The sequence below is a fragment of the Cotesia typhae genome, unplaced genomic scaffold (genome assembly GCF_013202065.1).
Source record: "Cotesia typhae breed Kobodo isofemale line unplaced genomic scaffold, CoteBio_Ctyphae contig_4, whole genome shotgun sequence".
NCBI lineage: Eukaryota > Metazoa > Arthropoda > Insecta > Hymenoptera > Braconidae > Cotesia > Cotesia typhae.
Window position 1 is genome coordinate 4,757,422 of NW_027423748.1, and position 25,725 is coordinate 4,783,146.

A 25,725-nucleotide genomic window follows, 5' to 3' on the forward strand; every position below is an offset into this window, starting at 1 on the left:
GGCGTATCGATTACGAAAGTCAAGCAACGAAATCGTCAAATTAGTTACACGGGATATCTGCTATCTTGTGATGTATATTCTCTCTAAAATAGAGTGAACGAAAAAGAGAGAAAGTAGATTAGTTTAACCAAACGAGAAAAAGGGAACTAAAGGTTAGAACAAGTGATCGCGTGACAGGAAGGGTAATACGTGGCCTCGACAATAGTCTCATAATATAATGGAACGGCGTCGAGCTAGTTCCAATACAATACCAGTAGGAAAGCTTATTTTATATTATAATACCATCTCTCGCTTATTACAATGACAGAGAAATGCCACTTAATGCTCATTCTTATTTTATGCAGAAATCATCATTATTACTTAATTATTATCATACTACTGTCCTGATATACTAACTTTATGGATTAAGTTATTAAGCCTCCGTGGATTCGTGATCATTGTTCATAATAATTTACTCTGATATAACACGATCCGTTATTGGTTGAGGCAAAATGTGATCAGACAAACTCCAAAACGAATTTACCGCGAGTACAATTGACAGTACAATAGGTAAGGTGCGATAGAAGGGGCGGTGCCTCTGGATAACTGATTCTACATATATATATATATATATATATATATATATATATATATATATATATATATATATATATATATATATATATATTAGGGTGATTCAAAAAAAAAGAATATTTTTTTTTCGTTTGGTACTCTGAAAAATAGGTTCCTAGACACCTCTAAGAAAGCCTCTCCAAGCATGAGTTCTTAATTGTAACGGGAAGGTCCTCCTTCTTACAGTTTTCTATTTTTTCTTATTATCAGATAGAAAAATTTATATCTCGCTTCCAACTACTTGAAAAAATATTTTGTTCCTCAGATTTTGTAGGAAATTGAATGCTCTACAAAAAGGTCTCTTACGATTTTTTCGTAAACCCAACCGTTTAAAAGATATTAACGGTTAAAGTTTGATTATTTTTGGGAAAATTTTTTATTTCTTATGAATTTTATAACTCAATGAAAAAAATCATTATGAATGATGAAACTCATAGTTTTGTAGGAAATTTACTGCTCTATAAAAATGGTCTCTTATGATTTTTCGATCAAGTTGAGCGTTTACGAGATATTCATCGTCAAACATCAATGCATATCAATTTTTCTAGTTTTTGATCAATAATTTGAAAAATTTCAATTTATTCTGTGAGTTTCAAGGAAATTTAGACAAATTTGAGTTTTTATTATAAAAGCAACTCCTATAGATGTTTTCTGTTCAAAAATTCATTTGAAAGTTTTTATTCTAATAATATTTTTTTAAATTTTATCTTTAATAATTTAAAATCTTAATCGCGTTGTCATTTATTATTATGAAATTTGTTCAGTGCATATTTTTAAATTGTTTTTCACAAAATATACATAAAATTTTCGTTCGAGGGGATTTTTGTTTTGAATTCCATTTCTTCTTCTGTTTGTCTTCTGAAACTAACGCCATCTATGTTTTTTACTCTCAACTATCTTCAGTATTTACCCATTTAAAACCGTATTTTCAGTGTTCCTAAAACTGATCATCTTGAATACGTAATAAAATAATTCATTTTAAATAAGTCTTATAATCATCACATAAATTTATTTATCATCAATTAACCTACAATGAATAAAGAAATACGTTTTATCGGAATACCTCTACAAAGAATTTCGGAACGTAAGTTACCAAAAGTGAAAGAGGTTATGCGTGTGTTTTTCTACCAACTAAAAATTTTAAAGTATTCAATCAAACAAAGTGCTAAAAATTCAGTTGACCAAGTTATTGAACTGTGGAGAAAAAATCAGATTCCAACTAGTGGAGCTCCTAATGCAGTCAAAAAATTTCTTCGCTATCACAGTCAATGGTTAAAATTACAAAAAAATTTCGATAAAAAGAATTCAGCGCAAAACCAAAAGGAAATGAAATTTCAGACTGATCTTGAACAATTATTCGACATTGTGAGCGAAAAATCCTTAAAAGTGCTTGATGATAATATTAGAAAGTTGTATTTGGATCAAAAATTCGGTACCCATAAAGAGATTCTTTCTAATAATGTACCTGTATCAAACTTAACCACAACTATGATGGGAATAGATGAGAGTAGTAAGTATCTGAGATATTTAATTATTATAAAGTCAGGTAGTAGTGTAACTTTTCATAGATGACTAGATGACATTTGACTAGACAATTTTTGGAGTCCTTTCTTAATTATTTGTCATCAAAATGAATAAATTCTATACATTTTCTTCGTTTAATTTATAAAACAGATCTTATTCCAGACTTAGATCAACCGTCTACCAGTCATGCGATTGTTCCAAGTGAAAAATCAGAGTCGTTCTCTACGTATACATTAAGTGGAGTTACAAATTTTGGATCTGATTCAGAGTATGAACCTCCAATTCCGACAAAACGAGCAAAACTTGATGTCTTAACTCCTGAAGTCATTTTTGGACTCGACCGAGCTAATGTCAGCAGTAGAAATGCGATGTTTATTATTGCTCCGGTTTTACTAGCAGTAGGTATTAAAATTGAAGATACAACGCTCAGTTATAGTTCAATTCAACGAGCTCGTATGCTTCAAAGAGAAGACATTGCTAAAGGACTTAATGACAACTTTAAGACACACGATAAATACGTTATGCATTGGGACGGAAAAATGCTGAATGACCTTGTTGGATCAAAATCTGTGGAACGGCTACCAGTTATTTTAACTGCATTTGGTACCGAACAATTACTTGGGGTTCCAAAAATGAATTCTGGGACGGCAGACAATCAAACATCAGCCATTTTATCGACATTGAGTGAATGGGGTATTACTAATTATGTTAAGGCGATGTGTTTTGACACGACGGCAGTTAATACAGGTAACTTATCAATGATAATTTAATCTAAAAAATATTTAATTATTAACGTTCTAGTTTAATTTTTATTGCTTACTGAATTTCACTTTTGAAATTATTGAGAATTATTTACTCATTTGGATTTTAAATATAATCTACAATTTGTTGAAAATATTAAATTTAACGATAGTTATCTATTTTCTTTATACAGGAATTCATAACGGTACATGTAAGGCAATTGAAAAGACTTTGGGAAGAGAGTTAATCTGGTTACCATGTCGTCACCACATTTTTGAGATCATATTGAGAAGTGCATTTGAAGTATATTGGCCTGTGTCATCTGGGCCAAACGTACCAATGTTCGGAAGATTTAAAAAATCATGGGATGAAATAAATAAAACTAATTATAAATCTGGAATTGAAGATACTGTTGTTGCTGATATCATTTTGGATAAAAAAATGAAATATCTAGTTTAATTGCACAATTCTTACAGGTATGATTTAACTGCGATTTTAAGAAAAAAATTTTCTTGTTTCTGACAAATTTTTAATTGTTTTTGATAGTTACTACAACCCCGAGATGACTATAAAGAATTGTTGGAATTGTCGTTGATTTTCCTTGGAGAAATGCCTCAAGAAGAAATTTTTTCAAACGTCCTGGTGCAATTCATCATGCTAGGTGGATGGCGAAGGCAATTTACAGTTTAAAAATGTTTCTATTCAGAAATGAATTTAAACTTTCTAATAAAGAATTGGACGGTCTTCGGCAAATTTGTATATTTATAGTTACACTGTATTTAAAAGCTTGGTTTTCATCAACTTCTGCAACAACTGCTGCTAATCATGACTTGCAGTTTTTGAAAAATTTATTCGAGTACAAAAATATCAATTCATTGATTTCTTCAGCAACTTGTGAAAAAATGATTTTGCATTTATGGTATTTAAGTGATGAACTTGCCATTTTATCATTATTTGACGATACCGTTTCATTGGAAGTAAAAAAATATTGTTGGAGCTGTTAATACTCGTAACGGTACAGATTCTAAAGCTAAAAATTTATAATTGATAAAAACGATTTGAATTCATTAACACAAAAAGTCTGAGTGACTTTGTTTCTAAAAAGTCTTTAAATCTCTTTAAAATCTTTGATTTACCATATGACTTCCTTGATAAAGATATTGAATCGTGGCCTACTAATGACAGTTACATTGAAAATAAAGAATACTTTAACCAATTGAAAGTTGTTAATGATTCAGCAGAACGAGCTGTTGCATTAGTTAGTGAGTATAATCAATGCTTGACAAAAATGAAGAGCAATTCCAATACTTATTGCAAATTATCAAAGAACATCGAAAAAACTACCCAAACTGCAATAGAGGAAATTATTTACAGTAAAAGTGTACCGTTATGTTGAAAATATTGAAAATTATATGGCAGTTGATAATTAAATAAATAAATTCTTCGATAAAAAAGTGAAACACATGTGAAACACACTAAATTGAATTATATATTTAAAAAAATGCACTAATTTTTTGTTTTAATGTAATCAAACATGTCCAAGACTAAAAAAACTAATTAAAAAAATAGTTCATAACATATTTCTATTCATAGAAACTCAAATTTGTCTAAATTTCCTTGAAACTCACAGAATAAATTGAAATTTTTCGAATTATTGATCAAAAACTAGAAAAATTGATATGCATTGATGTTTGACGATGAATATCTCGTAAACGCTCAACTTGATCGAAAAATCATAAGAGACCATTTTTATAGAGCAGTAAATTTCCTACAAAACTATGAGTTTCATCATTCATAATGATTTTTTTTCATTGAGTTATAAAATTCATAAGAAATAAAAAATTTTCCCAAAAATAATCAAACTTTAACCGTTAATATCTTTTAAACGGTTGGGTTTACGAAAAAATCGTAAGAGACCTTTTTTGTAGAGCATTCAATTTCCTACAAAATCTGAGGAACAAAATATTTTTTCAAGTAGTTGGAAGCGAGATATAAATTTTTCTATCTGATAATAAGAAAAAATAGAAAACTGTAAGAAGGAGGACCTTCCCGTTACAATTAAGAACTCATGCTTGGAGAGGCTTTCTTAGAGGTGTCTAGGAACCTATTTTTCAGAGTACCAAACGAAAAAAAAAATATTCTTTTTTTTTGAATCACCCTAATATATATATATATATATATTGAAATAGGATGAAACGCGCGCACAGAGCAGAGTGGATTCCATTTGAGCGAGCAAACACAAGTTATAGAAGAGGGTAGAGGGACACTATCACAACCGGGAACTCTGAATAAATTAGCGCGGTGATCGCGGCGATTTAATGGTCTTGATGACTATACTATAGCTGATAGTACGGCCAATCAGTGGGCTGAATTCAAGTGAGCATAAATAGCCATTTAACCTCGAGATATATATCTGTATCTTTAATAATCTATATTAGTTTCTGGTTATTGCATTCCCTGATTACTGTGTTATATGATATTGGTTGAATGTCACGTGCAATTGTTATGGAAGGATAATTGTTTCCTTTGGGAATTAGTAATTTAGTTGGGCGTTATTATGGGGATAAATCTGACAATGAGTGACATCACTGTGTTGTCAATTAAAAATGATAAAGCTCATGAGTTATTTTATGGCTTATTTTTGTATCTCAGTCCTCAGTCTCTTACTGTTCTCTTACCCTCTTTGATAATAAGCTTAAGGGATCAAGAGTACTCGCGCTTGCATTGCCGAACGGATAAAATAAACCTATAAAAAAGTCGCTCTCCACTTAGTGAAAATTGAAAAAAGTCTCATCATTGTCGCTGAGTATGCCACCGGCACACGACGACCAGAACCGAGTATACAGAGTATACCGAGTGGCAGGTAAAAAGAAAAGAGTAAGGTTAAAAAAAGTGAAGAGGAAAGGATGAACTCGACGGCTGCTTCTAAATGCAATTAAAAATTTTAATTACTATTCTTTTCCTCGTAACAGACGCACTACCTTATTCTGTTTTTTTATTTTGATATTATTTATTTTTTTTTTTTAATCTAATATTCTCTCACTCTTTTTCATTTAATCTTTCTCGCTTTACTTTGGAAAATTTTCTTTGTCTGCTACCGGTTCTTGTGGCTAGTCAATCTGGTTAATTAATTGAAATATTTTGTGGTGAATTTATTTATGAAATCCTAGTTTTCATCGCGAAAAGCGCTGTAAAGAAGCTTGGAATGTTTATTATAATATTAAAAGTAATAAGATAATACAATAAAACAAATTGTATTTTTTTTTTTTCTAGTCACTTATACGAAAATATGCTTGTCGCTTTTTGGAAGCCCTTTCTAAACATCAGTTAGATTCAACAAGTTTTAGGGACCGTTCAAGCTTAAACAATTTTCAAAATCGTAAAATATTGAATTTTTATATTTTCAATCCGTTTTCCCATTATTCTTCCAGCATTTTTACATCAACAATTGTATATATAGAAAAATGTATGGAAAAGTGAATTGATAAATTTAAGATGTTCGAATTTCTCCTTCACTGATAGCTCAAAAATTTTGATTTATCCCGACTAGAAATTACTTCGGGAATACCCAGAGTATATATCTGGATCCTATTGGGTTCCAAGGAGGCATTCCCAATAGGGAAATTTCTATGAGGGCCCATTCAGTTCCCAATTGGGAAATCCTTAGAAATAATTCATTAATTTTTAATTAGTTTTTCCCATTCAGGCCCTGCGTGGGACCTAATTGGGAATTCCCAAAACAACAGTAAAAAATTTTAACCAGTTTTTCCCAATTGGGATCTGCATTGGGCCTCAATGGGTAAACCCAATATAAAAAGTAAAAGTTTTGGTCAGTTATTCCCAATTGGGCTCTGCATTGGACCTCAATGGGAAAGCCCAAGACGAAAAGAAAAAGTTTTGTTCAGTTCCCGACTAGAAATTACTTTGGGATTACCCAGGGTATACATCTGGATCTGATTGGGTCCCGAAGAGGCATGCCCAATGGGGAAATCCCTACAAGAGCCTAATTAGCCCCAATTGGGCAATCCCAATGTAAAAATTATAATTTTTATTAAATTTTTCCCAATAGGGTCCTGTGTGGAACTTAAGAGGGATAACCCAACGAAAAATAAAAATAAAATTGCTAAGTTCTCCCAAGTGAGACCTGTATGGGACCGAAGATAATTTTCTCAATGTAATGTAAATATTGCATCGATGGGTTTTCCTAACTGGGCTCGTAGTAGAGCCCAATTAGGTTAACCCAAACTGTGAGTAGATACATGAAGAAATAATCTTTAAATTTAGGTAGTCGTTTATTTATATAAAAAATTAATCGCCCAAAGATGTGTGAGCTTATATTATTAGAATAAATTTGTCATAAATTAATTAGAAATAAAAATAAAAATTATTTGTTAAGAATAGAAAAGAATTAGAAAAAAATTCATCTAACATTGAAAAAAAAATTTTTTTTTGACACAAGAATTTTCACTTATTCCAACAAAATTAATTCCCTTGCTTCAAGAAATACATATCTAGATCCAAAAAAATTTATTTAAGTCAAGAAAATCTTGTTTTAAGAAAATTCTGCCTCTTGCTACAAAAAAATTTAGTTCTTGATAGAAGTAAATTTTCATTAATATTTTTATTGATTAACATGTCAAATGGGAAGATTTTTTTCTCAGCTGAATTAGGTGACGCTGTTTCCTAAGGTATCTAAAAATCTTGATCAACGATAAAAATTTTTTGTATCAAGTATTTATGATGATTTGAATTAATAAAAATTACTTCCACCAAGAATAGAATTTCGAGAAAAATTTTACTTCGAGCAACAAGCTTCGGTCTTCTTTCCGGTACCCAAAAATTTTCTTGAGCCAAGAATTTTGTTCTCCAGTCAAGAAATTTTTCTTTATCTGCTGATTAAATCCAAATACTGAGTTTTTAGACTGAAATACATTTTAATGTTGCTGAAACAAAATTCATACTCCAAATTGTTTTTCTCAGTATGAAAAGAAATTTTAATTGAAAAAAAATTTTCATTATCGGTATTTTTCATAATTAAATTTTTATCCATATAAAAAATTTTTTTAAATAATATGCATTTCAACAAAATTTTAATCTTGAAAATAAAAGTTCTTTATGTTAGCATAAAGAGGATCCCAAATCAAATCGGACAGTTTTAAGGAATTTTATTTTTAATTCTTTCAATTTTTTTGGATTTTTCAGTTGTTTTTTTTTTTATTTTAAAATTTTCTATTTAATTTATACAAAAATTGTATTTTCACGCCAGAAAAGTGAATAAATAAAAAAAACAATTTGTAAAAGCTTGAGCATAGCATGAATAAAGTGTCAGTTAACCGATTGGATTGATCAACATTCCTGCTTGGTCCAGCGGTAACGTGAACGACTAAGGACCCTAAGGACGCAAGTTCGAGCCCAACTCTCGACAAGGATTTTTCCGACCAATGATTCCGTTTCAATTCAAATTAAATAATTACTAATGAGTAATGTAACATGAGTATCTAATTGTATATTATTTTTAATCTTTTCGAAGATCATAATATTTTTTCTTTAAAAATTTGGATTAGGCTCTGATGGGGTTTCCCCATTGGGACCTGAGAGGAATTTCCCAACGAGGGCCACATAGGACTTTGCGTGACATCCCTATTTGGGGTCCCTATTAGGCAGCCCAATGAGGACCCAATAGATCTTACATTAACATTTCTAGTCGGGATAGCCTAGAATAACATTTATTTTACTAACGACGAAAAAGGAAATATTTATTTAGTAACGCTATACACTTCAAGTCAATTATATTAAGATACTTATATTCATGACTTCACAGAATAAAAAAATTCTAAAATATACTCAAATTCTTGTTAATTTTTTATGTTTTCAATAGTAATTCGGACACCGGGGTGACATTGTAACTTTTTCTACTTTTAATAGCTGCTATTACAATTTGCAATAGTATTTATTATCAATCAATTATTATTCATTATAGTTTATTATTTTCATATAGATTTGAAATTATTTAGTAACGAAATTATCAAAAATGTGATCCTCGACTTTTTATTGTCAAGATAATTTTAACCCGTCAGCACTCACATTATGAGCATTTTGCTAACGCTCGATTTAAGACAATGAAAACTTTTTATTTTTCAAATGGAAAGGGTAGATGAAATTTTTTCTATCTTCAAGTAATTTTATCTGTTTTCAAATTATGAACTTTTAAAAAGCTTTAATATTATATATAATTTATAAAAAAATAATTTTCTCATGCACGTCGGAAATTGTGAGCATTCTTCTTATTGCGGGATTATGGGTGTAACAAAAAAAAATTTACTTTCGGTAACTTTCGGGCCAGTTTGTAAGTGTATAGCTATTCGGCCGCATGCAGATTAAACGTGAGCAAATCTCTTATCACGAGAGTAAAGATTACCGAAAAGTTCACGTGAGTGTTGACGGGTTAAAATTTATCTTATTGGTACTTTTTGGAAATTTTTAAAAATTCATAGCTTTGGAGCTTTAAAAATTTTTCAGTGCATAGGAACACGGAAAAAAAATTGAAAAATTACATAATATAATGTAAAGGTACACTCAAAAAAAAAAAAATTAATTTGACTTGAAAGAAAAATTCTTGAATCAAGAAAATAATTATAATGAGGGTAATTGTCTTGAATCAAGTAAAATTTCCTTAAATCAAGAAAAATTTATTAGATAAAGAATTTTTATACTCAAATCAAGAAGATTAAGTTCTTCAAAATTATATACTTGATTCAAAAACATTTTTTTTCTGTGTGGCGCTTCGTAATGAAAACTGGAAAAATTACAATTTCAGATTGTAATAATATTTTTGATTTTTCAACTGTTGGCTAGCAGCTTAATCAGTTCAAAATAATGCTACAATTTTTCGACTCGGGATATAAAATGACAAATAATTTTTAAGAAAAAGAAAATTTTATTTTTGACAATTTCGAAGTTTTGAAAAATCCTGGATGACCCCTAGACATTTCTCAATCGAACTCATCATTAAAAGCCGTTATTTTGTGAATTGAAATGTAGTTTAATTGTAGACACAAAAAAAACATTTGGTTTTTTTGTGGCACCCTAATAAATAGTATTTTGTAATTTGCATAATCAATCAATGAGGGAAAAAAATAACGCAGCGATTGTGATAAAGTATGAGTTAATCTCATTCCGATCGATATATGCTTAAACACACGCGACTGCGTGGTTTTATCACTGTCATCAGATATAATTAATTAAATTTTCTTTGATTAACCGAGCTTGTTAAATTATCCTTCTGATCTATCCATTATACTGTACTACTATATTATTTATATACTTAATATATAACCTCATAATTACCGCACCGATCAAACTCACCTGAACTCTAACTTCTGGTAGGTTGACTTTCATCGCAAGTTCTTCTCGAGAATAAACATCCGGATAGTGTGATTTCTCAAAAGCTCGCTCAAGTTCGTGGAGCTGGTAAGTTGTGAAGGTCGTCCGATTACGACGATGTTTCTTTTTACTGTTGCTACCATTAGCGTCATCGTCACATCTTGGTCCCAGTTCTTCATCACTTCCACCTCCCGTCGAATTACAACTATTTTCTCCTGTCAATCAAAATTTTTGTTATAACAAAATAAACAATACAAGCTACAACATTGATTTGATATTTATATTAAATATACTGCGTTTAAATAATTTCGTAACAGGTATATCATTTTTTCGAGAGAGAAATTATGGTCTTAATTTCTTAAATTAGTAATAAAGCTTTTATATGTTATTTAGTGAATAGCTAATTTTTGTGAGTAATATAAATTATTGTGTTACAAGTACGTAATTTTATTTAACAACCATGTTGGTTTTTATAAATAATAATTTGAATAAAAACGTGCATTTATATTATATATTACCTTTTAATTAAGTCATTCGCAACATCTGTTTGTTTGTTTGCTTGTCTGTCCGGTTACGCGTTTAGTCGTTCTCTATTTTAAAAGGACGGATTTTGATTTAAATTGATGAGTATTTCATTGATTTTGTTAGTGTAAATGTTTTATAACTAAATTTAATAGCTAATAAAATTTTATCTTGTTTAAAAACATTTTTTAATAGATAAAATTTTTCAATTCAATGACAAAAATTCTCGATAATTAATTTGTTTGAATTCATATAAATAAAATGAAAACTATATATTTTTTATTTTTAGCCGATGAAAAATAATTTATGTTATTGGCATGGAATTTATCGCTTTAATCCGAAATTGCTTTATGAAAATTTTTTGGCTATTCATGTTGTAAAGTGCAATACTCATATTCGTTATTTTTTGTTAGTGTGTTGTTGTTGTTGCAAGTACCAGGTTAGATTGGAAGAAAAATAAGAAATCGTATGATATTTAATCATTTTTTCATTCAATCGTATTGGTTAATCGAAAGACAACCAGAACTAGCTGATCCATTAAAAGATCAAAAATGTAGAATAGAATTTTAAATTAAGAGAAGTATATTTATGTAATCTGGGTAATATGTAATCATCGATTAGTTTTAAACATTTGTCACGCAAGAGATCAAAAACAAACTTTGAGTCATTATAAAAAAAAAATGTTAAATCCTCTCTGGAATACTTTGGAATAAAAACTTCATTTACTTAAAAGGTTTTTATGTTATTTTAGATGAGGAAATTTGTTTTGAACTAGGAATAGAAATTTTTACAAGAAAAATTGTAATTGACTCAACTTCATATGAAATTGAGATTTTGAAGCAAATACATTTTTACAATGGATTTAGCATTAAATCATTCTAATTTTCACATCATCTATTTTTAACGTAAAATTTCGAGATATTGTCAGTTTCATTTAGAAAAATTTCATATAATCTGCAATTCACGTTTGAGCTCTTCGCTATGTACGAATTCAAAATGCTCCAAAAAATTGTCTATTCCGAATTGACTCCGTATTTGGTCGGAATGTTCGTGCATGATGTCAAGTTTAGTTAAGAATGGATTTTATCGAATTTCAACCAAAAGAGGAATTGCAACGGGCAATAGCTCATTAAATGATGCGTGAAAGTATAATATTATCTTGTCATCTTGTCAATGTATTCACGATGTGCTTAATATCGATAATTAGAAAATTCTAGATTTAGATCCAATGAAACCACGAGAAATATTTTATTTATGTTTAAACAAATTTATTAGCTATCAATGCATCTGATATACGCTGATACAAAAGTTTTATTATTCATGAAATGTTAAGCCATGATAAATAAATATGACAGATGTTTAAGGTTATGATCAACGATCAGCTTATAAAACAAGAGAGCACATGAATATACTTTAAATTAATTTATTTTTTCAAATAAATAAGACTAACAATAATTTTTAATTATAGATACTTGAGACTCGAAAAAATTATAATTCGTCATCTTAGTCCACTTTTGGCCTATGAGCATATGGAGTTTAATTTGTAGATCAAAAACAGTATAATATCCTATATTGAGTTTGAAAACAATATATAAGATCCAAGTACAGATTAACGAGACTGAAAACATCAAATTTTTTAGTCCCATTAGATTAGGAACAGCATAAAATATTAATTTCCAGCTGCTCAATTATTTTACTGACAGGTGGTTAAAACTTAAAACGGCTCAAAATTAATTTGGATAGTAGATCAAATACAGAAGAAATTTTTTTTTAAGTTCAAATGTAGAACAATTAGTTAAAATGCAGATTATTTTGCTCAAAATTAGTTTAAATTTTTCGACCCGGGTATTATACACAGTAGGGTGTGCCAAAATGTAATTTCCGTGAAGAAGCTTTTAAAATTGGAATTCTGAATTCCGCTTTTAACAGCAGCTGTGTTTAGGCATTTCCTGAAATACTTCGGGGTAAGAGGATTTATTCTACTTCCGGCCAAATTTTGAATTTTCAGCGAAAATGCCCAAACTAAGCTCCTATTCAAAAATTCTATGAAAATCAAATTTATCGTTTCACCTCAAAATATCTCAGGAAATGCCCAAACACATTCCTTGTTAAAAGCGGAACTCAAAATCCCAATTTTAGAAGATTCTTTACGGAAGTTACATTTTGGCACACCCTAATACACAGTACAAAATTTTGCGTGAATGCGTCAAAAAATTTTGTGTTAATAATTTTTATGTTAAATATTTAACACTTTTTTGTGTTAATTTAACACAATAAATGTTAAATTTACACATGGAAGTGTTAAATATTTAACACAAAATTTTTTAACGCAATGACGTAAAGTTTTTTACTGTGTATATAATATATATATATATATACCGATGTACATACGAAGGAACACCCTCGTAGAAAGAGTCATAATAGCTTCTTAGGATCTTACAACGTGTTAATCTGATGAGAACTCGATTTTCGAAAACCGGGGTGAAACCAATAATCTTCTGATTGTTTAAAAACCATTGATTTTCATAGTGGGAAGTTAAAAAAATTAAAAAGATTTTTATATAGTTGAACGGAATAGTTGAATGAAGAATTTGTTTACATCGATCGAAAATGATGATTTCTTATGCTAAGATGACGAGATTCCAAGATTCAAAGTTTAACTTTGAATTTATTAATAAAAATTATTTTGTAATCAAAAGTAGTAATACCTAATATACAACAGAGTTCCGTGTTTATATTCCAGTAAAATCAAATTAGGGGGACAGTTAATACATAATATATAATATATAATATATAATATATATGCATTGATGTTGAATGTGTATTATTAATGTAAGGACGATGAACAAAATTCATCTACATACAACAGAGAAAAGAATTTTTTCTAAACGGAATTTAATTTAAATAGCTTCGGTTCTCTTTTGTTCGCCTTTAAAATTTGTATAGCACAGTAATTTCGGTAGCTATAAATAATTAAAATCATAATTCTGACGGGTTATGAAAGACGAGTAAATATAATGTTTCACTAAAAAAAAGTTATTAACAAATTTTGGTAAATTGAATATTGTAAAAGATTAATTATCTTTACTGTAATATAATTGCAACTAGAGAGAAGATTTATGTATAGTGAGGACAAATTACCGGGATCTCGTTAACTGCACAATTAACCTTCTCTCATCGTGCATCGTATCGAATTGCGGGGTTATAAACAGCTACCGAGTAGAGGGTATATAGTATATAGCATCCTATGGTTCACTTCCCAAAGCCACGTTAGCTAACCAACAAGCTAATAATTTGACCTTCCATGGCGATGTTGATAGACGCTTGAGTGGCTGATAATTATCAACAAAATAGTCAATAATGTGACATAGTACTCCTAATATCAACAGTTACGACACACACCAATATGTATTATATATGTATATATGTATATTAATTGCTATAATATTTACATTACGTGCTATATTGATTGTAGTTTAATTAATCAATTTTCGATAATGTATTTCCTCATTAAATTATTCATTAGGTGTAAATGTCATTAAATAGAATATTTTATTGAATTCCTTCGGCTATTACATGTCTAATGTATTTAACAATTTGTGAAATAATTTAGATAACATCACTGAAATATTTACCTGTATATGTATGACTTGATTTTTTTTTTTTATTTTTCAAGGCTACATGTTATATTATAATGTATACAGTGAGCGTGAAGAAAGAGAAACGAAAGATTGTATCAACGGTAGTATGTGAAGGGGTCTTAGTTGAGCCCTCTAGCTACTTAAGAGATTGACACGTGGAGATAACGTAATGGACGAACACTTAGGACCAAAGTCTCCACTGAAATACTCTTGTCAAACCAAATCCATCGGGTCAATACACTGATTCTTGGTTTACTAATTTGAAACGCCTTTTAATTTATCGTCAATTTTCATTCGTCTTAATCGAGTTATACGTCAATAGAAGACACGCGTAACCTTTGAAAAAATTTATCTTACAGATGCTACTTTTTTATACTCATTTAACATTTATTTTTTCCTTGTCAGTCAAGAGAGATTACTCAGTTATTTTAAAATCAAATTCAATTAAAATAACAGTAAGAAGTACGCAATAAGTTTGTTTTTAAAATAATCCAATTTTTTGAGATTTTTTTGCTGAAAATATAACCAAATTTAATTAAGCCAGTACTGTAGGTCGTAGAATTACTTTTTAAAATTTATTAAAATTTGGTAGTAGTCAATTAGTCAATTATGATAAGATAATCATCTCACTAAATTTTTTATCTAATGTTTGACTCGTGTAGTATTGACAGTACTGTAAAAAGTAAAACACATTTGGATCAGTTTTGAAAATTTCATTATTTCATCCATACTAATTAATCAAAAGACGTTCTATTTGGAAATGTTTGACAAATTTCTAAGTATCAAATTCATACCACAAGATACATTATGCCTCAGTGAAGGTTTAAATGATAAAATACTATCAATATTTTTTTGGTGTAAAAAATAATAAGCTTTATTGCAGTTTCATTCTCTTCAAACTCTATTTAACTGAGCGAAATGTAATCTTATTGACAGCTAACTACTATGGCAATTGTTAAGTTCAATAGAACGTTGATTAATATTAAATAGAGATGTACAGACAAAAAAATTAACTTGAATCAAGTAAATAATTTTGAAGAACTTCGTTTTCTTGGTTTGAGTAGAAAAATTCTTAAACTAAGAAGTTTTTCTTGGCTTAAGTAAATTTTACTTGATTCAAGAATTTTCCGTCTTAATTCAAGACAATGAAACTCTTTAAAATTATTTTCTTGGTATTATAACTATAATACCAATTATATTAGAATTTTCAGTTTTACTTACACTGACTCAACATTTACGACTCTATAACTTCTATTCGGATTAATTTTTTAGAGACAAAGAACACAATATGCAAAATAATGTTTCGATAGTATTAACACCATAAATCCTTGAAATTAAAATACTAAATAACATAAGTAAAATTAAACTTAAGCCGAGCAAAACCGGCGACCAACAATTAGCTTTTATATAAATCAGAATGCTTATTTTACTTTAAAATTTAATCTTTTGTTAGTTATAAGTAACGCGTGTATCGGTTTGAGTGCAAATTATAATTAAATAAACCTATGTTGACAAAGTTATGACTACACTGTTCTTGATCGTTTAGTGGAAATTAAATAGTTGTTTAAGATTCAAGTTAGAAAAGTAAGAAGTTATTCTTCGAGTGAGTTCTAGAATAAACCGGCGGGCTGCGTTATGTCACTGGAGAACAAGTCAGAAAAAATATACTTTCAAGCGCTGCGAGGGTAATAAAATATTCACGAGTGAGGTTGTGACACAATACAGTCAGAGATGAACTCATACGAAATTGTCAACTTTTTAAACTTGTAGAATACAATAGTTCATAATAGATGTGCTTCTACATAAGACTACTAGTGTCTTACATCGGAAAAGTATTCATACGAACAAAAGAAAGAAAACGGTCTTATAACAAGATTTAACTGTCATATAAAAGGTTATGTTTATGGAGCTACTACAGTAGAACTTATATAAATTTGACTTCAAAAAAGAAATAAGAAAAACTATTCTCAACTTCTTCTTTACTCGTTTATTGTTGCATATTAAGAATAGACCGTACAAAAAAAATTTTAGTTCATGATGAATTTCCGGATGAATTTCATCGTGAATTTCAGATGAAGTTCATGCTGAACTTGGAACGAACTATACATAAAACTTATGATTTTTAACTAGTAAAACAAATTATTAGAGTCGATGGTCGTAAAATATCTTTTTCAATTCATATTGACTCAACAGTCTCAAAAATCGAAATTTGACAGCTATTATTGAATAAATTTGTAAGTCCAAATTTAAACGAAATGTAAATCATTATTTTGAAACTTATCATGAATTTCAGGGCGAATTCCAGCTGAATTTCATGATGAATTTGAAAGAAATCGAATGTAAAATTTAATTTTTTTAATCTTTAAAATAATATTCGTAATCAATTATATTAGAATTTTCAGTTTTACTTACACTGACTCAACATTTACGACTCTATAACTTCTATTCGGATTAATTTTTTAGAGACAAAGAACACAATATGCAAAATAATGTTTCGAATTTCATATTTGTTTCACAATCTGAAGTTCATCCGGAAATTCATCATGAATCAAAATTTTTTCTGTTCGGGAGCTTACAAAAATAGCTTCTTTTCTCTCTCTTTCTTAACTTCGAACTTCTACTTTTACTGTCTACATACATTTGTAGACTGTATCATAAGATCATGTGAACGCACTCAACAATTCTTAGCTATAAATTAACCAGTGAATTTTTTCTTTCTCTCTATAGAGTTGATAAGTAAAACACTCGTAAATTAAGTTAAATTTATTACAATTGATGATTGATTTAAATTTGCTACGAATTATTTGTGATCATTTGATTATATACGTTCAGACAAAATCAAAAATGCTAAGCTCTTAGATCTTCATTTATGACATAACTTGGATTGATCGTTAATTTTGACTTTGATCAAATTAAGAGCAATTAATGAACAAATACGACATTTTTTTTGGTCAGTCAATACTATTCATAAGTATTTTTTTTTATTTTGCAAAAAACTTGCGAGAAAAAAAAATTACATATAAATATGATTTTCAGAGAATTTTTAACAGGAGTTTTGTTTGGGTATTTCCGCTGAAATTTCAAAATTTGGCCGGAAGTATTCAAATAAAGCTCCTGTAAGTAATTCTATGAGAATCAAATGAATCCCTTACGCTCAAAATATGTCAGGAAATGCTTAAACAAAACTCTTGTTAAAAGCGGAACTTAAAATTCCAATTTTAAGAGGTCCATCACGGAAGTTACATTTTAGCACACCATAATATTCATGCACACTCTTGTTTTATGAACTGATCGTCATCTTTATTTGTCATAGCTTAACATTTCGTGGATGATAAAAGTTTTATATCTGTGAATATGAGTTGCAGTGATAACTAATAAATTTGTATTAACATACGTAAAATAGTTTACATCGTTTCAAAAACAAAACAGACTTCTACAAAAAATTTTCATTAAATTTTGAAAAATTTATTTCAATAAACCGTTGATCATTTTTAGAAATTGGTCTAAAGTATATAATAATCGATTATTATTATTATTATTATTATTATTATTATTATTATTATTATTATTATTATTAAACGTTAAGACTATTCATTAATTAGGGTTTAAATAGAGAGCAGTACTTTTAGTGTAATTTAGGAATAACATTTTTATCGATTTTAGGATTTTTAATGTAATTTTTATTCATTGAAAAATTCTTGACGATAATTTGAATATATTTATTTTTTAATATACACTTATGGTAGGATGATATTGAGTAACATGCGAAAGTGTTCCTCAACAACACACTTCTCACTTTCGAGTAAATTGATGTCTGTGAGTTAACCATATTAAACTCGACTCGCGGCTTATTAATTGACGGTTCATTAGCGATCGACTAACGGTAACTATCTACCATCGCTTTATCGCGTATAATTGCAGAGTTTCCCGCAGAAGGAAAACACCTATCGACATGTTTGTGTACTGAACCCAACTTCCTTTAAAGTAATATTAATCCATATATCTATATCAGTAAATCTGTAATTTTCCGTATAAAACATTTCCTTTGCGTTTCAACCGATCGTAAAATTTTTTTGCTGCATTTAAAACTAGTATCGGAAGGAATTAAAATCAAATATAAAAAAATAAAAAAAATTAAATTGAAGTGTACAAAAAGCATATGCCGTCAAACAGTGAGCGGAGCTTGCCGCCATCAAAGACCAAAGAGGATTATATAGAATTTAGTATTTTTTTTGTTTTTATATTTCTTTAGTTATTTTTTCTTTTTCTTTATTCACAATCTTGCTAAAAGCAACAGCCAATCTTCCTGGAAGGTAATCTTAATAAAAGTGTTTAACAAATTTGATTATTTATTTTTGTTTTCATCATCGAATATTACTTTAAACAGGTTTAATAAATTATTAGATATAATTAGAGTGTGGCTATATTGCTGATATCAGATACATTTGTGAAAAGGCTCTTAAGCTGTCATCAGCATTATTTATTTATTAAATTTTTTTTTCTTATCACTTTTTTAATATATTTTTTAGATTTTCAAAAATAAGACAATCACTTTTATCACAAAGAACACATTATTTATTTATAATATAATTTTCTTCTTTAAAAGTAGAATTATTTTCTTCAATATAAACATGTGTCCCTTACAAAAATTAAACTGTCATATACAAACAATCTTTCGTGGCATGTGTCTCGATTTCCTTACACGAAATTGAATATTACCTCTGAATTTTAAAGGATATCTTTTTCTATGAAATCCTGTACGTTTCTGTGTATGTATGTGATATTACAATTTTTCGTTTAGAAAAGTATATAATAGAAATCTCGAGTAAACTCCAGAAATCAAAACACCAACGTCATTTTCCAAATAAAAAACAAATTCATTTTTTTCAAACATTGTTAAGAAACTCTTAAAAAAATATTTTTATAGAAGACTCAAAAAAAAAAAAAAATTAATTTTTTGCGTTACCCCAATCCTTGTATTAATTCAAAGTGTCAAAATTAAATTCATTTTAATGAAAAACAAAAATTTATTTATTATTATATTCACTTAAAAAATCTTCAATTTCATAATCATGAAATTGATAATTATTTTTATTCGACTAAATGAATAATAAAGGCTAAAAAGAGTGAATATAAAATAAAGGGAAGAAATAACATAAAGGTACAAGCGACGTTCATTATAATAGTAATCAGCGCTACCGTGCCTCGTTATCGCTGTTAGTTAATAATTTAATTGTTTGGTGGCGTGCAAGCTTTATTGGGATATCTCTAGCGGCATCAGACTATACCGACGATGTGTCGAGTTTACTCTATATTCTAACTCACTTCAACTCATTCATATTGTTATATTATTCCATACATTCATACATACTGTGTAATATTTAGTCATACATGAGTAAATACTGTAGAGACCTGGAGAATATGATCGGATGAAATATATATCAAGCAAATGATCAGAACAAAGTGTATGAAACCAAATTAGATCCAAGTCATACATTAACGAACCACTTACTCTACTCATGACTGGCCGTGGACTGCGATATGCGCGATAATTGCGCCGATTGCCTGTCTGTGTGTCTGTATCAATGATTGCATACATACTACTACTCGGCAAATATATCATACTTCTATACCATATGCATATATATACACATATACGTTTGATTTGTTTGATGATGTAACTAGCATCCTCACCTGGGAGATTTGATCGAGACGATAATTCACTTAAATCGTTCACGAGATCGTCGAAATAACGAAGACAATTCAACGAATAGAACGGAAATCAATTTGTCGGCTTATCAAATACACGTTATTTCAATATGTGTGTGATGTCTTTTACTTACAGTAGTGTATATAATTATTAAACATGTATTTCATAAGTCATAAACTACTGACTCAAATTTAATAATCGGAAAAATATTTGCGTACATTTATAAGTTAGTTTCGGTTTCATGAAAATATATAGAAAGTATAGTAGAGTTAATAAATTGATCGATTTCATTGGCATGCCGTACCACCTTCACAACCATGCACGAGTAGAACCTACCGATTTGCTTCCGTTTTGCCACGTGTCCTAGCAACCAAGAGGAAGTTATTCTGTTACAGGTGCTTGAGTACTACTGCAGCATGTCTATATAGTATTTACTTTCGATGTATGCTTTATTATTCATTGCTAACATTTTTTTTTTAATTTTATTTTAAATTACGGTGGGAACTTTACAACAGCTGCACGGAAAAAAATTCTTTATTGAAGATAAATAATTTTAATTTAATCACATTTTCTGGTAAAAGTATAAAATTTTCTTGGATTTTGAATCTTGATTAAAGAAAATTTACTTAATCCAATTTATTTTTTACACTTGAGTCAAACTCCTTATTTGTTGTTTTTAAGGCGAATGAGCTTTATTGAATTAAGAAGAAAATTTTTTGGAAAAAAAATTTTTTTTTTCTTCTAAAAAGAAAATAAAGAAGATAATTTTTTTTTAGTATTTTTTCTGTACTGATAAAAAATTGAACTCGAATGAGTAAAAAAAATAATTTCAAAGAGTTTTTGGTTATTTTGAATTATGCGAAAGATTATTTTAAATGAAAATTCTTCTTCCTGAATAAAGTTAATTTTTTCATCAGTGAGTGTACAAATTTATGTAAACTTTTAATAAAATAGTGTCATTATAATTTTACCACTAAAATTTTTATATTTCAGAAAACTAAATCCAATTGAAACTTAAAAATAAAAACAGGTATGGTAAATCCAATTGCCAAGAAATTAAAAAGTTTAGATAATGGCTATTGATTGAATTACCAAAATAAAAGCTAAAATAATAGGTTTGACGTAAAACAATGGTAGATTTAAATATACGATAATAGTTTAATGAACAAACGTAATGAATTTAGAGTAAATGGGTTGAAAACGATCGGATTAATTTACTTGGAGAAGTTGATCGCGTTATAAGTCGTTGAACACAACGTTGCCTGTCTGGCAGCCAACCAGTTTACCCGGCTGTTATCCTCGTTTCATTCGCATTTGTTTTTTATTTTTTATTTCAATTTAATATTTTTTAATTTTAGTATTTTACCTTGGGTGCTTCCATCAGGATCGGTAGTCAGTAGTTGGGAGTCGGGAGTGTGACTTACACCCGAAAGACAAGCTATTCGCAATATAAACGGGTATGAAATTACACGTAATTGCTCAGTGACCCTGTGGTACTGTCACGCGATCGGAATTACCCCTAACAAAGAGTTTTATGAGCGTTCCCTGTACTTTTACCACTTATTACTTATGGTGCAACCCTACCTAATCTCGTGGAACTTGTATTTCTTACCATCATCTGCAATACAGACATTATCCCTTCCCAAAATTATCTTCACTTATTTTTATTTTAACTTTGTTTTCATAATAAAATAACATAAAACTAATTACTGATTCACTTTATATACATGTACATATTTTTTTTCTTGTTTATCTATATGTATACTTTTTAGTTAAATTCCTCGAATGCTTCTTGCTACCAATAATTCTCTACTATCCTAAAAGACTTATCGAGCTAAGTGACGGTGCGTGGTTTTAAGATTATACAGGTCAAGAAAACAAGGACAGCTGAGTGAAGATGATGATCCAGAGAGAGAAAAGACACAAGGGAGATATAGGGAGAAACGCGATCCATTAGTAGACACGTCAATTCAGCTCTTAAAGTGCGGTCTTGTCTCTTCATTCCTTTTTTTTTTATTTTTATTTTTATTCTCTCTTTTTTATCCTTATTAGTGAGTATACAGGCCTTTAGCTTCTTTTTTATTCTCGTGCGCGGTATCATAATTAATGATAATTCGATTAGTGAAACAAGATTCGATTCCTGGCTATTCCAACTTATTTTTTACCATAATTTTATTCTTTAACTCGTGTACTCGTTTATTAGCTTATTAATGTTTAAATTTTTTATTTTATTATTTCATTTTACTTCATTATAATTTTATATTAAAATACCCCGCTTGCGGAGATTATATTCATTGACAATTTGAATTTAAGTGGAAGGAATAATATTTAATTATAATGCAATGAATTAATAGACTTATTGCGTTTTTCAGAGTCTAATGAAATTTTAATGTTTTTATTAACAATCAAGGGATAACTGAAATTTATTTTATTACTATATAATCCATTGATTTATTAAACTAATAAAATTATAAATGCGAAAATTTGTATTTCGAAATTCACCGGGTTTTAATTGATAATTATCGTCAATAAAAATCAATGATGAGTCAATTATTCTTTATATTATTATTGCAATTCTTTAAAAATACAATATATAATGTGTTTATGTGTGTATATTGATTATAACATAACGTGACGACTTGGGCTATTAGAATGATGACTATAATATGCATTAATAATTGCTTTTACATGCACTATTTTATTTATTTAAGTGATTCAATTATCAGCGAATAAAAAATAAAAATTTCAAGACAAGAATAAATTTCCATATAATTTAAGTTACTTAAATATATAAAAACCATCAAATTACTGTTTATTTTTATGTTTGAATAAATAAATATTTTATTTATCAAATACTAGTTTTTCAATTAGTGAAAATTGAGTACGATAAAAAAAAAAAAAAAAGTTGTATATATATGAATATTATCATTATGATAATTGGTTTAAAATGAGTGTAGTAATGATAAAATGACGGTAATTATTTTTATGGTCTTGCACGTACCGACGATTCGTTTGTTGAAGGTATCGTTTTACCCGCAAGTATATTGTATACTGACAACAAATTAGCCGTGTGGTAACAGACGCGGGCATTACATTAGAGATCACAATTATACGATAGTAACGATTTTCCAATTATAAGTTGACATTAGCTATGTGTTAGAGTCTACATCGTGTTTCTATACATACATATATGTATATTGTATACACAATGTGTGTTTATGTATCCTACTATTTTACATTTTTTTTCACTGAATAATTTACTTTCAATTTAATATATTACTTTCAGTTGAAAATAATTATTACGTAAAAATGAAGAAGAAATATTAATAAATAATTGAAATAAACATAAAAAATTTAAAAGACAATTTTTTTATGTTATTTGAAAGATAAATTAGAATTAAAAAAATATTTTTATAAAATTACATTGATAGTTTTTAAAAATTTCCACATGTAGACGGCTGTTTATTTTAATATCATAAAAATTTTTAATCTTAATTGAAAATGAATTATTTACAAGTGGTTGTCCGATTGTTTCAGTCTCAATTCACCGCATAGAGCAATCTAGCCTCGCGGTTGGACTCCTAATTCTGATTATCGTCGTGATTAATTGCGTCGCGCGCCCCTTTTCAGAGATACTGTGGGTTGAAATCGTACGCGTGTTGGGTAGGAGAGGGTTAGATATTGCAGACGAACATTTTAGTCGCCGTCGGACGTTTATTTACTCCCCACATAACGTATGTATATGATCAAGTATTCGTGTGTATGTAATGTCATGCACTGGCTTAACCAAGCGCTTCGTAATTATATATTCTTATTATTCGTAAGACTTTTTTCATATATCTTTTATTCCTTAATACTAAAATTATATAACCCCTTAAAAATTAATTTCCTCATGCAATTATCACGAATTAATTAATTTATAGTAACACGATTAATGAATTATTCATAAATTATTAAAATTGTATTTATCAAAATTTCAAATCAATTTAATAGAACTTATTTGACTTTAAATATTAAAAGAGATTTTTTTTCTCTTTTTTCCGAAATTATAACCAAAATAAATCATTGTAATCGAGTACCAGTGCTTTCTTGTGTATCCCTCGATGTCAATGACATCTCTTCACTCTCTTGATGAGTCCGTTTTTGTCCGGCACGTTTTAAAATGTAATCGATACTATGCCTAGGAATGCTTGTTGCTGGCTTTGGTATAACCATATCTTGACTATTTTGCGACGAAGTCTCGATCAGTGGTTGCGACTCCATCGCATCAATCGAAAAACAACGTATTATTTTTTATAATCAAACTAAATTTTACACTTAGTAGTACATAAAATCACAAAATATTATATATATATTTTTTTTCTTATAAATTGTTTTCAATAAATTTCGATGAATTAAATAAAAACTTCAACTAAAATGCACATTGTTACAAAACAAGCATGAAATGACACACATCACATGAAAGTATCTGTCACTTATTTATAGAGTAATGTCTTGAAACTTTAAACAAATTATTCACACTATTAATATCAAATCAAGAAACAAACTTACACTTTTTTTCAGACATGACATTATCTTGTTGACTTTGATTTTTTTTGAATGTAAAAAGTGATAACTATTTTTTAAATAATCCATAAATAAAATATTTGTATTTAATTTACGAGCAGATAAATATGATTCGGGGATTAAAAGTTATTGAATGGTAATCGTGGTGATCCGTATGTTGTGTAGCGAGTGTGCACTACTAGCCGGTTGATAACTGAAGTTTCGAGGGGGAAACTAAGAGTATGCCAAGATCAAACCCGTACGAGCCGTGTGAATTAAAAAAGAGAGGGAAAAACAGAAAGGCAGAACTGGAATTGTTAGTTAGTAGGCGTATCCAAGCTTAACCAATAGTGGTGCTCGTGAGTTAACAGCCAGCCAATGGAATAATTTCGCGGCTAACATGGCGAGTCAGTGGTGCTCAATTTCACCCTCTTTAAGGGAGTGTCTGTTATCACTGTCTTTGTTAACTACCCCAAAGTTTATATATCTCGCTTGCACCAATTGATCCATGAGTCCCGCAGCTCTTTGTACTCAAGGGAGGGGTTAATTTTGTGGTGCGAGAGAGTGCGATTACATGGGCAAGTACGTGCGAATGAGCGCGACGGAGTCAAAGTTGTCCGGGTGTTTGGGCTTCTGTGATACCACATTAGTGTGTGCCAAGTGGAATAAAGCGAGTAGAATAGCGAATTTATTGAGATAAACAAGGAAATAGAGTATAGTAAAGGAGGAAGATGCACGCAACCCTGCGGCTAAAACTTTCCCGGTGTGAGTTGACGATTCTTGTGGCGGATTCTGGCATCCCCTGTAATTGCCAGAAATGAGGTGAAGCTTACCGCTTGTACACTGTTATACTCCCGTTGTTTCCTCAACAATAAACACTAAAATGTTTTCAGGCTTTTTATTATACTATGCTCTATGCTTTTGGTTACATTTTTACTTCTTCCAATTATCCTCTATATACTGTTTTTATTCTGATCCTATATTACACTCAATTCAATGAGGGCTGTTCACTCAAAATTACACTGTTATTTCAACGATAAATCATTT

At 29.2% G+C, this 25,725-nt stretch overlaps 2 protein-coding genes across 3 annotated transcripts in view; one reads left to right on the top strand and one right to left on the bottom strand.

Annotated features, from left to right (window-relative positions):
• LOC141527457 (retinal homeobox protein Rx1) overlaps nucleotides 1-24,424 on the bottom strand; it is a 42,824-nt gene extending 18,400 nt beyond the window's left edge. For both annotated transcript variants that reach the window (XM_074242956.1, XM_074242957.1), the window contains exons 1-2: nucleotides 24,213-24,424; nucleotides 10,243-10,475 (exon numbers count right to left, since the gene is read on the bottom strand). In XM_074242956.1, coding sequence (XP_074099057.1) covers nucleotides 10,243-10,475; nucleotides 24,213-24,396 — 417 coding nt within the window. In that variant the 5' untranslated portion in view covers nucleotides 24,397-24,424. The remainder of the gene's footprint in view (nucleotides 1-10,242; nucleotides 10,476-24,212) is intronic.
• On the top strand, nucleotides 1,368-8,537 carry LOC141527335 (uncharacterized). Its single transcript, XM_074242757.1, has 4 exons — nucleotides 1,368-2,122; nucleotides 2,287-2,883; nucleotides 3,071-3,288; nucleotides 8,442-8,537. Exons 1-4 carry the CDS (start codon nucleotides 1,645-1,647, stop codon nucleotides 8,535-8,537), a joined length of 1,389 nt encoding a protein of 462 aa, XP_074098858.1. The 5' UTR covers nucleotides 1,368-1,644.
• Nucleotides 24,425-25,725: the final 1,301 nt, after the last annotated feature.